The 15,815-nt window shown below is 42.7% G+C and overlaps 1 protein-coding gene across 5 annotated transcripts in view; it reads left to right on the forward strand.

The window, feature by feature from the left end:
• The window catches only part of LOC112106328 (zinc finger CCCH domain-containing protein 18), a 111,268-nt gene that overhangs the window by 83,333 nt on the left and 12,120 nt on the right, over positions 1-15,815 (forward strand). For 4 of the 5 annotated variants that reach the window (XM_026663649.2, XM_026663648.2, XM_026663650.2 and 1 more), the window contains exons 10-12: positions 10,249-10,449; positions 11,753-11,878; positions 14,219-14,320. In XM_026663649.2, coding sequence (XP_026519434.1) covers positions 10,249-10,449; positions 11,753-11,878; positions 14,219-14,320 — 429 coding nt within the window. The remainder of the gene's footprint in view (positions 1-10,248; positions 10,450-11,752; positions 11,879-14,218; positions 14,321-15,815) is intronic. The other variant, XM_026663652.2, reaches the window with a different exon arrangement.

Genomic DNA, 15,815 nt, shown 5'->3' on the forward strand with positions numbered 1-15,815 from the left:
AATGCTAGAAATGAAGTGGTTATTGTGCTGTTTACATTGTTGCACATAGTATAGATGTAAAATTTAATGCTTTAAAATCTGACTAAACCCTCAAATGAAGGGTGATAACTGTTTTATAAGGTAACGTATTTGGAGTGAAGCAATAGGAATATTTAACAGTAAGCTGGTGTCTGAGAATCTCTTTATCTTGTTTCCAATGCTCCAATTGAAGACTCCTGCATGTTAGAAGTACTCTTATGTAAGCAGTCAAATCCCCAGTTTCTGCTGGTTGGACTCTACTCTTGAGCCACTAGCTCTGTTACATTTCCGAGAGTTTGGGTTTATTGGCAGTAGAAAGAGAGAGGCAGGAAACCAAATAAAATAAAAGAAGCTGCAGTTTAAATCCTAGGGATTGTTTACACAGGAGATTGGCTTGCCGAGCAGTAGTGTGTGACTACAGCACACTAGCTTGCGGTGCAGTAACATCCCATGTGGACATTGCTACCGTGTACTGCTGTTTGCAACACACATTTAAAGTGTGGTTCTAATCTGGAACATGAGCATATTTATATAAATTTGCTCAATTTATACATTTTTGCCAGCCCTTTAAACTCTACCTAGCGTCTAGTGATACTGCCCCAATAAGAATTCACCAACTCCCTACCTCCATTACATACAAATAACTCAGCGCTATTTATAGAACTGATTTCTAATTTTACCATTCTATGAATAAACCATTTACAAAGTTTAATATGTAACCTCTTAGCAATTGCTTCATCTTTAACCTGAATGCCTCTCCCTCATAGGGGAAGTAATTCTGTCCTCTTAGTTTATTTATAGACTCTTGTGCTTTCCCTAATTTGCTAAATCACAACCCGTGGGCAATTCCAGCCTCTTTCGTAGTTCTTGGCTGCTGATATTCAGTGCCTCCCTCTGTCACGTGGCTTTTTGAAGTTGAAGACTATTGGAGTTCCAGGCTTGTATGAAATTCCTCATGCAGGCAATCATCAGGTAGCACTCTGGCAGGTGCTGCAGCAGTGAAGCCGGACATTGCATAATAAACAGATTCCCATTTCCAGCTGGAACGTGAATAATTCTCCTTGGCTCATTAGTGACTAAAGAGCTCTGAAAGCCCAGTTCCACAGAGACCATGCCAGAAAGCATGATGTAACTATTGAAATAGTAAGGATCTTTGCCATAGGTGTACCAAGGACAACTATAATTACTAGTAAATGGCATTCAGTGCATTAACACAGGAGTTTCCCTAAAGGAAGCTAATAGAACAGAACAGAAACTATGACCAGCAGAATGTAAGATGGAAATTGAGAGGGATGGAAGAGGATTTGAAGATCAAACAGCCAGAAATGTGTAAACAAATATGACACTTCAAGTATATTGGAGTCTGGTGCAGTGCCCCCCTGGCAGTAAAGGGAGTAGTTGAGAATGGAGATGCTGCTGAGAATCGTTACATCAGTCTTCACCACCAGGGATAGTTATAACCCTTTTTCTAAAATGGAGAGTAAAAGCGAATATTGAATGATGTCCTCTTAGAGTCCAAGGCACCAGAAGGGGCCATTGTGATCATCCAGTCTGATCTCCTGTACAGCACAGGTCAGAGAACTGCCCCAAAATAATTCCTAGAGCAGAGCAATTAGATGTTTTTCTAAAATTGATTTAAAAGTTGCCACTGATGGAGAATCTGCCATGACCATTGGTAAATTGTTCCAGTGGTTGTTAATTCTCTCCATTAAAATATTTACACCTTATTTCCAGTCTGAATTTGTCCAGCTTCAACTTCCAGCCATTGGATCATGTTATATCTTTCTCTAGTTGATGAAATAACCCATTATTAAAATATTTGTTCCCCATGTAGGTACTTGTAGACTGTAATCAAGTCACCCCTTAACCTTCTCTTTGTTTAGCTAAATAGATTGACTTAAGGAGCTTAATCACTATCAGGCAGGTTTTCTAATGCTTTAATCATTCTCGTGGCTCTTCTCTGAACCCTCTCCAGTTTATCAACATCTTCTTGAATTGTGGACCCCAGGCCTGGGCACAGGATTCCGGCAGCAGTCACACCAGTGCCAAATACAGAGGCAAAATAACCTCTCTGCTCCTTCTCAAGATTCCCCTTTTTATGCATCCAAAGATTGCTGTAGCTCTTTTGGCCACAGCGTGTCACTCTGGGACTCGTATTCAGCTGATTATCCACCACAACTCCCAAATCTTTGTCAGAGTCACTGCTTCTCAGGATGGAGTTCCCCATCCTGTAAGCATGGCCTACATTCTTTGTTCCCAGATGTAGACATTTATGTTTAACTGTATTAAAACATATACTGTTTGATTGAGCCAATCTTACCAAGCAATACAGATCATGCTGTACCAGTGACCTGTCCTCTTCATTGTTTACCAGTCCTCCAGTTTTTGTGTCATCTGCAAATTTGAGCAGTGATGATTTTGTTTTCTTCCAGCTCATTAATATAAATGTTAAATAGCGTAGGGCCAAGAACCAATCCCTGTGGGACCCCAGTAGAAATGCCTGTTCAGTGATGATTCCCCATTTACAATTACATTTTGAGACCAATCAGCCAACTTTTAATCCATGTAATGTGTGTCATGTTCATTTTGTCTTTCTATTTTTTTAATTAAAATGTCATCCACTACCAAGTCAAATGGCTTACAGAAGTATCAGCTCTGTTACCTTTATCAACCAAACTTGCAGTCTCATAAAAAAAATCAAGTTAGTTTGACAAAATACATTTTCCATAATCCATGTTGACTGGCATTAATTATATTACCCTTCTTTAATTCTTTATTAATCAAGTCCTGTATCAGCTGCTCCATTATCTTTCCCGGAATCAACATCAGGCTGACAGGCCTATAATTATACAGGCTTATCCCATTCACTCTTTTAAATTATTAGCTTTCTTCCAATCTTCTGGAACTTCTCCCGGTTCCAGACTTACTGAAAATCAACATTAACAGTCCAGCAAGCTCCCCAGCCAGCTCTTTTAAAACTCTTGGATGCAAGTTATCTGGACCTGCTGATTTTAAAATGTTTAACTTTTGTAGCTGCTGTTTAACATCCTACTGAGATACTAGTGGACTGGAAAGAGTGTCGTCGTATATGACATGACTGGATCATCTGTTTTTTCCAAATACAGAACAGAAATATTTATTGAACACTTCTGCCTTTTCTGCATTATGATAATTCTGCCATTTCCATCTAGTAATGACCCAATACTATTGTCAGGATTCTTTTAGTTCCTAGTATCTTTAAAAACTCCTTATTGTCCTTAATTCTGCTGGCCATAGATTTCTCCTGGTGTCCTTTTGCTTCTCATATCAATTTTCTCAGTACTGTAGGGCCAAAAATTAAGTCCTCCACCCAGCTTCCCACACCACCCTCTCCAAAAAAAAATCCCTGAGTTTTTTCAGTATCAGTTATCACCCCCAAAAAAATACAAATGTATTTGTACGTTTATGGAAATCTTGAGCTAGTTTGTGATCCGAGATGAAAATAACTTGTATCGTGAAGGTTACTCTCTGTGGTGGGTGCATTAGAGAATAGTATAACTTTCCGAGGTTTAGAACCAACCAGTGCAGTTGCATCTGGTCACCCACAGTGTGCAAACCGGAAAGTGTTAGAATAGGGCTGATCCCAGAAGGGAGTGGTTCAAAATAAGACAATGCAAACTGAGCGTGATTCAGGACTGAGACATATGCTGTTGCAACCTGTCAGAGCTGGCATTCAGCAAGAAGGGTTCATAATTTTCAGTGCTCCTCGATCAGTGTCATCTTTCCTAATAGGTCTTGGTTAACCAACTGTACTGCTGTTTGATTTCAATTGCTTTTGTGTCCTTTCTGGGTAGATACTGTGTATTATAACAGCTGACATTATCTCAGAAATGCAGCACAATATTTTATTGTAGTCAGTAACAGGATTTCATCCTAATATACAAAATAGTATGACAGGCTGCTGTTTGCATCTAACATTCCTTTTTGTTTTGTGAGTAATCTTAGCTGCCGTATTAAAGCACTGCTAGATTAAAAACTTCTAACCACTCCATTTTAAAAATCTCACATTTTTGACAAATGTAGAATATTAATGATAATTTATAAAATGTTTTCTTGTTCCTATTTGTTTTCTCTGACACTTTATATTTTAGCCTAGGCAGGGAAGACCGGCTAGTCAGTGTCAGTTTTATTAAGTCTGCCTCACGGTCAAGTTCATGCACTAGCACACTGCTGCAATGTTGCTGCAGAGAAATGGTGTTTTAGAATTAATGAAACTTTTTAAAAGGTTTCAGTGAAAATGCTTCCATTGACTGTAGCTTTTGTTAACGTTTAGCATCCCTGTAAAGCCTTCCTACTTTCACAATAAAAACGAAAGATTTTTGTGAACATAAGCTGGGATCAGCAAGTAGCTTGTGTGACTTGAATGTGGACCTAAGGGAGTACATTCTTCTCGTAGTAGCTGTTCAAAGCTGGAATTACTAGAAAGAATGTGTGCCGCTCTGATAAACTGACTGTAAAGAATGAGGCAGAGTGACTAGACACTTTCACTTGTACCCCCGCAACAGAGAAGGCTGTAGCTCTAACGTGTCAAATACCCAGCCCGCAAGACAGGTCCCGTTTCCTAGATATATTTATGCCAGTCTCGGTGAGAGATTCAGACTCTACAGAATGAAAGCATCTGCTTTATTGAATTTTAAAGTTTGTCCTTTGTGGGTTTGAAGAAAAGCTTCCAAACATGGACGTCGTTCTGTCTTGGCCTGAAATGCTCCAAGAGCTGCGAGCTGTCCCCATCCGTTTCAGTGGCACATTAACATTTATAATTGATAGCACTGCAAGGACCAGACTTTCAAACTTGCACCCGAACTGGGTAATTGCACATGCAAATCACCAAATTTGAAGTCCTTCATCTCCCATAGCATACTAAGAGACTTAAAAGTCTGGTAATACACATATATACAGAGCTTAATTTTATATTTTTTTTTTAAGTTACTAAACCTTAAAGGCTGTTCAAACAAACACTTCCAAACAGTACTTGGTTTTTATTTCCTGCTGTAAAATTTCATTGTACATTGCTGGAGAATGTGTGCTGATGTCAATGCCACTTTACAAGTTTACTTTCCTGCTAGAAAATAATTCTTTTCAAATAATAAAGGTGAAGTTTCCTCTTTCAAAAATGAAAATGTAGGTACACTTCAGAACAATAGCCCTGAAGCTGCATTGACATCACTTGGTATTGTGTGATAAGATTGCATGACCTGTGGTAGACTGATGTCATGTGTGGGGGAGGGGAAGGAAGCACTTTCTCTAAGGTTATTTTCCTGGCCATAAATTAGAAATGCTTATAGTAATTTGCATAAATACATTGGGAGGAGAACTTGGGGCATGAGGTCAGACTTCCTCTTTTAATTTCCTCATGGAATGAAATGACAAAGTCCTAGCAGTGGATTGTTCGATAGCTGCAGATTAAGCTGTGTGCAGTGGTGATCTACAGCATGACTGCATTTCCAGCATAGTTAGCTTTATTCCTTGTTCTTTCCCTGGCAAAGCCAAGCTCAGCCTGATTCCTTTTCTTGATCACCACAATTTGAAATTCCAAATTAATGTCTCTTCCGGTTTCTACAACTGACATCTACTCACTTTAGGGATTAGTTGAAATTAGAGATGGGAAAGACCTATTAAGACACCTGGTTCTAGTCCATCCTCCAGACAGTGCAGGATTGTTCCCTATTGTTATTTAGCTCTCTGAATGCAGTTGGGCGGTGAACTCCAAACAGATGACTCTGACTGCTACTTAGGTTCACAAATGCTCCACAAAACCAATGATATACCTGAGAAACGTCAATGATATTTTCATCCTCTGGACCAACGACCTAAACTCCCTCATAGATTTCCACCACAGATTCAACGACCACCACTCCTCCATTCAACTCTCTCTGGAACTCCGCCACACCAGCACCAACTTCCTGGATATCGCGATCCGCTTCAACGATGGAACTCTACAGACAACTACATACAAGAAACCCACGATCACCACATCTGCTTTCGTAGATCCAGTAACTACCCTAAACACACCAAGAAATCGGTTATCTACAGCCAGGCACTCCAAGGAGAAAGTCCGAGATACACCTTAACACACTCAAAACCGCCTTCACCAAACAGGGACACTCCACCAGAGAAGTTGATCGCATCATGCAACAGGCCACCCAAATATCCCAAGAGAACGTGCTTCAATACAGAAATAAAACCTCCTCCAGCCGCACACCTATAGTTGTCACCTACCCCCCACCCACACACACTGGAACCCATATGGGGTATCATCAAACTACTTCAACCCATACTCGATGAAGACCCCATCCTGAAAGAAATCTTCCCTTAGCCCCCTCTTCTGGCCTTCAAACAAGCCCCCAACCTCTCCAAGCTCATCATCACAAGCAAGCTCCCCAGACCAGGACACACCAACTCAAAGTACCACCAGACACTACCAGAACAACAGCTGCAAAACCTGCAGGCATATCTCCACTGCTACAGTAATCAACACACAAACACACACACCACAACACCTTTCAAGATCTGTGAGTCCTGCACATACCGATCACAACTTGTGGTGTACCTCATCCAGTGCACTAAATGCCCCAATAGCAACTAGGTGGGTGAAACCAGACAATCGCTATGCACTCGATTGAACTCAGACTGAAAAATGATAAGACACAAACACCATATCACCCCCGAGGCTTGGTTTACGCTACCAACTTATGTCGTATAACTACCTCGCTCAGGGGCATGGAAAATCCACACCCTGAGTGATGTAGTTATGGCAACCTAACCCCTGGTGTAGAAAGTGCTATGTCCATGGGAGGGCTTCTCCCGTCAACACAGCTACCACCTCTCAGGGAGGTGGTGTTCCTACGCCAACGAGAACTTCTCCCATTGGTGTAGATTGCATCTTCACTCCGCGCTACAGCAGGGCAGCTGCGTCCCTGCAGCACTGTAAGTGTAGGCTAGCCCCGAGCGATGTAGTTAGACCCACCTAAGTTTGCAGTATAGACCAGGGCCAAGACTCGAAGACGAGCTCTATGTACGCTAGAAAGCTTGTCGCTCACCACCAAAAAATGATATTTCCCCCACCTTGTCTGATTTTAGGTTCACCTGTTTCTCAGGCCTTGTCTTCCCTGGACAGCTGTCCTAATTTAACTCAGTTTAATTGATGTAGTTAAATCTGAGTGGCCGCCTTGTATAAGCACTCTTACATTGGTTGGAGTGCCTGATAACAATCTACCTGAAATCAATTCCTTACTCAAAAAGAATGAGGGGGCCTTCTAATCTGTACATTGAGGCTTCCCAGGGTGCTTCTTTACTTAGAGGTTTCATATTTCGGATCAGGTAGAAAATTGAGGCCCTCGCTACTTGAGGTCACTCAAGATTTCAGAATGCTTTTTTGCAAAAGAAGGGTTTGTCCTTGTATGTCCTGGCCAAATTCTAATTTGGTTCATTATGTTCTGGTTCCTTAATAACCTCGTGCAGCATCAGTTGGAACAGACTTCTTAAACTGAGTTGTTATACTGGCACTTGGCTGTGTGCTTCTAAGCAACCTCTGCGTTCCGCCTCAGCAGGGGCTTCACTTCGGTAGGGGGAGAATAGATTTTTTTGGAACGTTGATATTGATGAATAAATCCTGTTTTATTAAGTACTACAAACTGAAAGATGCTGTAGAGGCGCTCCTTTACTACGTTAAGCTCCATACACTGTACATGCAAATGAAGTACATTCTGCTTTCCAGGCGCTTTTCATTTTGAATAGGGCTAATCTGAAGGAATCCACAGGCTGATAAATTGGTTAACTGAATTATGGCTTAATGAGAAGTATGAGCCATCCTCCATTGTCTTTCACCCTATCCCCAGCAGCAAAGCAGCAAGACGGAGTGTTAATAGTTAGCACACAGATTTCCAGTGGAGCGGAACAAACCTCCTAATCATGGAAGTGTTTTCATAGTGGAACAGCAGCATTGCCATGCTGGATGTTTCAGTAGTGAACACATTAATGTCCACATGTTTAGGATACAGAGCTAGTTCATAGACACAGAGCACCTTATGCGGGCGGTATACTGGAGAGAGGAGTTACTATCAGAGTGCATGGTCAAGGTTCATGCTGACTACTTTATTGCAAGCAGACATGTAGTTCCCGTTCGGTGTGGTATCTCTGTGCCCTATGAGGCATAAAGCTGCAAAAGACACTGAAGCTTAGATCAAATAAGTCTAAAATCCCGTGCAAGCTACCCTGTCTCTGATTGCTTGCTCTCCATTCACCAGTCACTGTGCACCTAGAGTCTTTCCCTGCTGCAGTCATCTTTCTTCACATCACGTGCCAGCAGCAGTCTGAGATGAGTCAGAAACCCTCTTGAAGCAGCTAAGAGCTGGCTTCTTTTATTTCTCTTCACTGCCTACATGCCAACACCACCATGGACTACATGGCGTCTTGCATGTATGTAAATCCACTTGAAAACACAGCAGAGTAGGTCACATGGGCTACCAGCCTCAATAACAGGAACGGCTTTCATTTAAAGAAAGGCCGGGTGTAGTTGAGATGTAGCTGTTGAACAAGCGTGGGCTGAAGTAGACCTGAGAAACAGGAGTGTCCATAGTCTGGTAAGAGTTTTTGTAGCCTGTTAGCATAGTTTTGAATGCTGGCTGTCAGATATCCCTGCAGGATATTAACTGGACCAGAGCCAGGACTAGTTGACGGTAGAGAGTTGAACCAGTTTGCCGGGTGTTGCTATATGTTGAGTAAGCAGGTAGCTCTTGAGGAAAGACTAACCATGGAAATGTCCTCACAGAAGCATCATTTCCCCCTTGGCATTCGCCTGGTTGTATGCTCACTGCTGAGTCAATAACTGAAGCATATACAGAAACCAGGCTTCCTGTTGTGATTTATTTTTTCCCAGGCAAAAACCCTCTCCAGGAAGTGTAAGCAGGGAGAAAGCACTGTATCAATCTAGGCAATAGGTTATGCTTTCTTGGGCGTACTCAGTCCAAGCTCATGCTCAGTGTGTAGTGTGGAGGCTGTGCTGTCTCTGATGAAACAGAACCTGGAGTGACTTCGTGTCTTTTGAGAATTCGGTGGGCGGTTTCTTTCAAAAAGCTCTTGAGAGTGGGGGTTAGACTGCTGTAGAAGGGTGAAACACCCTTGAGTTGAGATCTTCGGTAATCTTGGCACCTTGGCCTCTGAGACATAGCAATCCCTGGACAGTTTAAAATAAGATTCTCGGTAGATTAAATTCAGTTATGAAGTGGTAGATCTTCCACCGGAGATTACACACAACCAGCATCACCTTGCTATCTCCCAAGCCACCTGGGAGACAACTGGGCCAACAGACTTCACCTGGGACCCTGGGGCAAGTCACTTTAGGTATGTCTACACTGCAATTAGACAGCCGCGGCTGGCCCATGCCAGCTGACTCGGACTGCGGGACTGTTTAGTTCCATTCGGGCCGCAGCCAGAACTCTGGGACCCTCGCACCTCGTAGGTCCTAGAGCCTGGGCTCCAGCCTGAGCCCGGACGTCTACACTGCAATTAAACAGCCCTGCAGCCCGAGCTCCGTCAGCCCAAGTCAGCTGGCACGGGCCAGCCGCAGGATTTTAATTGCAGCGTAGCCATACCCTTTGTGCCTCTATTTTCCATCTGTAAAAAGAGGATAATGCCTCCTTTCTTCTGTCCTCTGATTTGTTGGTTTAGATTGTAAGCTCTTTGGAGCAAGAACTGACTCATATTATGCATCTGTACTAGACCTAACAAAATGGCAACCAGCCAGAGCTATCAAAATACAAATAACAGGCCCGGCAGTGGTCAGCAAAGTCTCAGGAATAAATGCAGAGGGTCACGGTCAGATGCTCAGATATGGTGATGGACGCAGTGTGAAAACCTAGGTCAAGTCATGGTTTATCACCATGTCCACCACTCACCTTGCATTAAATAGCGTATATCAAAGAGTGGCACTGGAAATGGACAGTAATGCTATATGGAGGGATGGAACAAAAGCCTAATACTGCTCTGCATACCTGTCCTAAATGAGCCGCGTTCTGTGTAATTGCTGTGCAAAAGTCCTGTCGGACTGAGCCTGGGGCTGCAGCCGTGAAACAGATGAACATGAGAAATGAATGTCTCCCCTGCCATCAAGTTTTACGTTGTATTACCACTTGGAAGATATTTATACATGCGGGAGAATCCCAGGTAGTTAAAAACATGTGTATTTTCCAGCCGTCAGCCTGAGCCACCAAAGAAGGAAAAGGAGACAACTACAACCACCGGCTCTCAGTCCAAGAGAGCAGATGAATGGAAGGACCCCTGGCGCCGATCCAAGTCACCTAAGAAGAAACTTGGAATGTCTGCCTCTCCCAGCCGTGCGCGCAGACGCCGGAAAACCTCTGCGTCATCGGCATCTGCCTCTGGTTCTTCCAGGTAAATGGAAGCAGGGGAGACGGAGGGAGAGCTAACACGTGACCCTCCCTTGGATTATCCCTGTGATATGATTACCTGTCCAATATAGCAGCCATTTCAACAGGCACTTGCGAGTCTTGCTGGTCTGTTAGAGAACAATTTAATATTCCCATGTACCGTCCTAGACCTGTATAGCAGTAGGAATGGGGTGCAAGCAGGTGGTAACAGGAGAAGCTTGGAGCACTGGTAATTGTAAATGCTGGTGTGGGGCACGTGGGTTACAGCTAAGGTGACCAGACAGGACAGCGGGTGGGGGGTAATAGGAGCCTATATAAGAAAAAGACCCCAAAATCAGGACTGTCCCTATAAAATCGGGACATCTGGTCGCCCTAGTTACAGCTTAGTGGGTTGCGACAGTGAACTGTCATTGGGAGCAAGGGGAAGTCTTCCAAGAAGCAGCTGTAGGTAGTGGACTACCCCAGGAAATTAGAACTTGAATGAGGTTCAGCTGGCTCTAATCACTAATCCTTGCAAAGGCTCCTGGGGGGTGGGGTCTGTGGCCCATATAAATCAGACCTAGCTCACTCCAGGGGTAGCAGCGGGAGGGTTGGCGATAGGAAGGGCGTGCTCGCACGGCTGAAGAAGAGTCTGGTAAAAGCTGGGAGCATGGAGACTCGAACAGAGCCGTAGAGGACAGAACAGCCCCATAGAAAGCAGGTACTGAATCAGGGAGAGTTTGGGCACAAGCTTGAGCCTGCCTCCCTTTAAAGACTGAACTTTGGGTTCCCAAAAAGAAAAAGGACCTCAAGCGCCCTTGAAATACACAAAGCACGCCAAACCGATACGATTTGGGTCGGAAACGGGGATAAAACGCTGGTAAGATAAATCCCAACATACCTTTTGTCTTAAGAACTGCTGCATTCCCTGGATTCCTCCCCCCCCTCAGATCAGCAGTGGTCAGGCCATCCTGGCCCACCGGGGAACAAGCTGGTGGTGACATGGTTGAAGACCATATCGAAGAGCTGGATTCTGAGCTGCCTTTTGCCAAAAAGGGATGGAGAGTCACGCAGGCAGAGGAAGGTGATCAGCCTGTTCCAGATGGCTGGTGTGGTGGTGGCAAGAGAGCTCTCTCCATCGAAGGAGGAAATGAGGGGTGTGGGGTGCAGGGAGAGAGATTATAGATCTATAGGGTAACATGCCCCTGGATTGGTCTTGAAGATGGGGATGAGAGGTTTGAATTTTGTTCAGGAGAGTCCCTGAAACTAAGCACTGAAAATGAGAAATTTGTTTTCCCCAAAATGAGTTGTTAATCTTTTTCTTCCAGGTCGTCTTCTCGCTCATCCTCCTATTCTGGTTCTGGTTCTTCACGGTCTCGTTCCAGATCCTCTTCCTACAGCTCCTACTCTAGTCACTCTTCCAGACACAGTTCTTTCTCAGGCAGCAGATCCAGGTACTGTTTCTCTGGCTTCTAATGCAACAGCTGCAACTTTCCTCTACTCTCCAAAATAAATAAATAGGGTGCTTAGTTTTAAAATCTTTTCTTTGTGTTACTCAGGTATTAAAAGCAGATACAAAACCAGTATCTGAAACAAAAATGGTCAAACCAATGATGATCTTAAACAGCAAGATCAGAATATAAAGATAATTACTGGGAACTAAAATACTGGAATAATTACAGACCATGTGCTGCCTGTATTTCAAAACAGTGTTTAAAATTTTCTCACCAAATAGCTCCATTCAGTGGATGGGCCTGGTGTTCTCTCTATGGACGCTGCTGTTTATTGCTTCTTTCCCACTGATACTTTCTATACCTCCCCTTCATACACAGTAGGTCTGAAAGAATCATTTTCACTGTTTAAAAGACATGGAAATGAAAGTCTTGCAAAGTTGTTAACTAGATTCCTCTATAACTTTTTAATGTTAGTTGGTTTAGTTACTGTTTAAATTAACCAACTTTTTATATGATAGTGACAATAAACCATTTTTAAAATCTGTTTCCCCCCCCACTGTTTTTAAATAGAGAAGCTGATTTAGCCCTACTCTGCATCATATAAGGGTACTATTTTATTTATTTGCTGTTTAAAAGCCTGCCTCTTCTGCACTGTGGGTTTGCAACTGTACACCCATTGTGCACACACACAGTTGCTGGGGTTGCATCTGTGATTAGGTATTTATGCACTCAGATGGCCAGTTATATCTGTCAGTACATTCGTGCATGCAAATATCTGGTTTTCCGGTCCAGTGGTGGTAATTGTGCAGTTGCATATGCCTGGCTTAGAAAATCACGCCCCTGAGTTTTTCAATGATTAGCTCTTTACAGGGGTGTTATGAGGAGGAATACATTAAAGATTGTGAAATGCATTGAGATTTACTGATAAAAAGTGCTATATCATAGCTAGGTGGTATTATTATTATTATTATTTATTTTATTTATTATGCTCTTTCATCCTGCACTGGAATTTCCCTTTAAAGAGGAGGAATCTTTGACAGGAACCAGCCTGTGCAACTTTGTCTTAAAAATGTTTTGATATTTTGAAATGACACTTCTGTGCCTTAGTGCTGTTAGAATGCCGGCATATTTATTAGTTTGCCACTCGCCTAAACTGAGTGAGGGCGAGGATAGTTCCCCAAATCAGGAATGAAAATAAGAGGAGGAATTGCTCCCATCCTGGGCACCTCTTTAGGGTTGAAATCGTATGTAACCTCAGAGTGGATTGAACTGAAAATACAAGTGTGCAGTATGTCATTTGAGCCAGCTTCTTTGCCCAATTAAGGAATTGCTCTATAGACACAAGCACTTATAGGAGAACGGGAGGAAAGGGGAATTAACTTTTCACTTTCCTCCCCTGTGCTTTGCCCTCTGTTTGTTGCAGAACACTGCCATCCTGTACAGTACCAATCAGTCTGACGCATTTAACGTGGCTGCTGCTACTGTGCGAGGAAGTGATGAAACTCCCAGCTATATTCCCAAGATCATTTGGTATCTGAAGAAAAAGTTGTGTAAACAAACTAGTCTTCTGGCCCTGGGAAGTGTTAGGCTGCAAGAGACTTTCAATCCTGGTAGTAAGGTGACTCATTTATCAGCTGCAATCATTGTCAGTTATAGCACCCCATGGTACCAGCAGGTCACTTGACTCTGTCAGTGCCAGTCCAGGAAATAACTTCTGCACTTGGCTCTCTTGGCTTTGATATACTCTGCTTGATTGTTCCCCTAACATTTCAGGAAATTGCAAGTGCTTGATCCATCCCATTTTTTTCCAAAGTCTTTTTGCTCCTATCTAAGTGACAGTAGATTGCATTTGGAGTGTCTGGGCCAGAGCAGGAATACGTAGGACTTGAAATAGAATTCACACTTGCAAGCATGATCTAGTCTCTAGTTTCTCTCTTAATAAAAAACCATTTGGTGTACCTGCCTGTGGACCTGAAGCCTGTAATGGAGTATAGAGGGCTTGGACCCAAACATTAATATGGAATAGCTTAGAGCTAGTCACTTTCTGGCTAACATCCAGTTTTCCCTCAGAATTCCTATCTCCCATCCTGGCATCTAGAGCGGAGGGCAGGTATGACACTAAGAGAACAAGTTTAGTCCCACTAGAAGTAGCCAGTGCAATACAGCCACCTAACCCACGGACAGAGAAGGTACAAATAAGAAGAGGGTACTCCATACACCTGAAAGGCCTGGAGACCACAAGTGAGAGAACCTTTCTGTGATCCCAGGGACTGAGTTGAATGATGTACCCCTTCTCTTCCTCCCAGAGCTAATCTTTTTTTTTTTTTTTTAACTGTCCAGGTCGCGATCCTTCTCATCTTCCCCTTCTCCTTCCCCAACACCATCTCCACACAAAGCGCTTGTGAAAGCTAAAGGGGAGCCTGCACCACCTGCTGGAAAAGGGTAAGATTTCTTGTCTACTTGGAAGAGATGGTGTAGGAAAGCCCTAGAACTGTAGTTTCACCTTGGCCCTTAAAGGGTCCCAGGATATGATTCTGATCTTTGGTTCTGAAATCAACCACCCTACTGAAAACTGTAAATACAGAATGTTGTTTGTATCGATTGACACTTGTGTTTAAGTCTTTGATTAATTGTGTTCTCTTAATTATCTCATAGGGGTAGGGTTGCAAAAATGGCAGTCCCTCAACTGTATTAATAGTTCATGTACACAAGCTACGCGTATGGGTATATGTAAATGGCACATATGTACACACACACACTGATTTGTAAATTGGGTGTGTACAGATATGAAATCTGAATGACACTCTTGTAGAAGGGTTTCCATGATACAAAGCATGTGACTAATGCTAGTGTGTATTATACATATCATTAAACTAGCGAGAGGAAATATAGCTGTGTACAGTTAAGGTGTGTCTGTTTTGCAATGTTGAGCATGAATTAACACAAGCACAATAGATATGTAAACTTAAATATTTGTTTAGTAGCTTGTCACCCCTTGTGCTCTTTTTTTAATAGGCCTATATTTCATATTTCACACACTTCTGTCACACTAACATAGTACACGTGGTTATCCTGGGGAATGTTTCTCTGCTGTATACTAAGGTCATTGTTTTTAAAGGTGACATGGAAATTTTTCCAAAAGTTACAACTTGGAGGTCGGGCTGAATGCTCCAGCAGGGCACATGACTACTTCAGCCCCTTTCTAATTCAGTATTTACTCACTTTCCTGAGCCCATGACGTGCCTTCTATGGATTGGGTCCCATGTGGAGTCATGCCTTTATATGTACTCTTCTGCTAATATTGCATCTTCTGCTGAACAGCATGGCAACCCTCCAGCTACCTAAAATGGCACCTTTTCTTTTCCCTGTGGAACATGGCACATATTTAATATTTGTGTTCTGCAGGTTATAAAATAAGAATATGAAATAGGTAGCAAAAGGGGAAACTAACAGCCTTTGCAGCCAGCCAGCTCCACCCCGGTTAATAATGGGTGTGACATCACTATCAGAGTGAATGCTGGACCATAGCCAACTATTATGTAAGTGATTGGCTCATCAAGGGTCTGAAGAAGAGTAATGCTGGAAATGTGCTGAAATGACCCCTTTCCTATTTGGTATGTTCAGTATAAAAGCTTAAAGGCAATGCACAAATATACTATTTTTTGTGGTAATATACCACTGCACACTGTAAAATGCAAGACTAAAAGTCTAGGGTCAGAGTTTCAAAATGAGGCATGCACAAATGGATGCATACATTTGCACCAACCTTAGCATGCAAACGTCCACTACAGGTAAGTGAATCAGTTATTTGCACACAAGTTAGTTCTGTGTGTCTAACTTTAAAGTCTGACCCAAAACTTGTAAGGAGATGTTTGTTTCAGATATCTGCGTATCATAAGTAACTAATTCCAAGGGGAACTTGTGGACTGTAAACTGC

Source organism: Terrapene carolina, unplaced genomic scaffold (assembly GCF_002925995.2).
Source record: "Terrapene carolina triunguis isolate 2854851 unplaced genomic scaffold, T_m_triunguis-2.0 Scaffold33891, whole genome shotgun sequence".
Lineage (NCBI taxonomy): Eukaryota > Metazoa > Chordata > Testudines > Emydidae > Terrapene > Terrapene triunguis.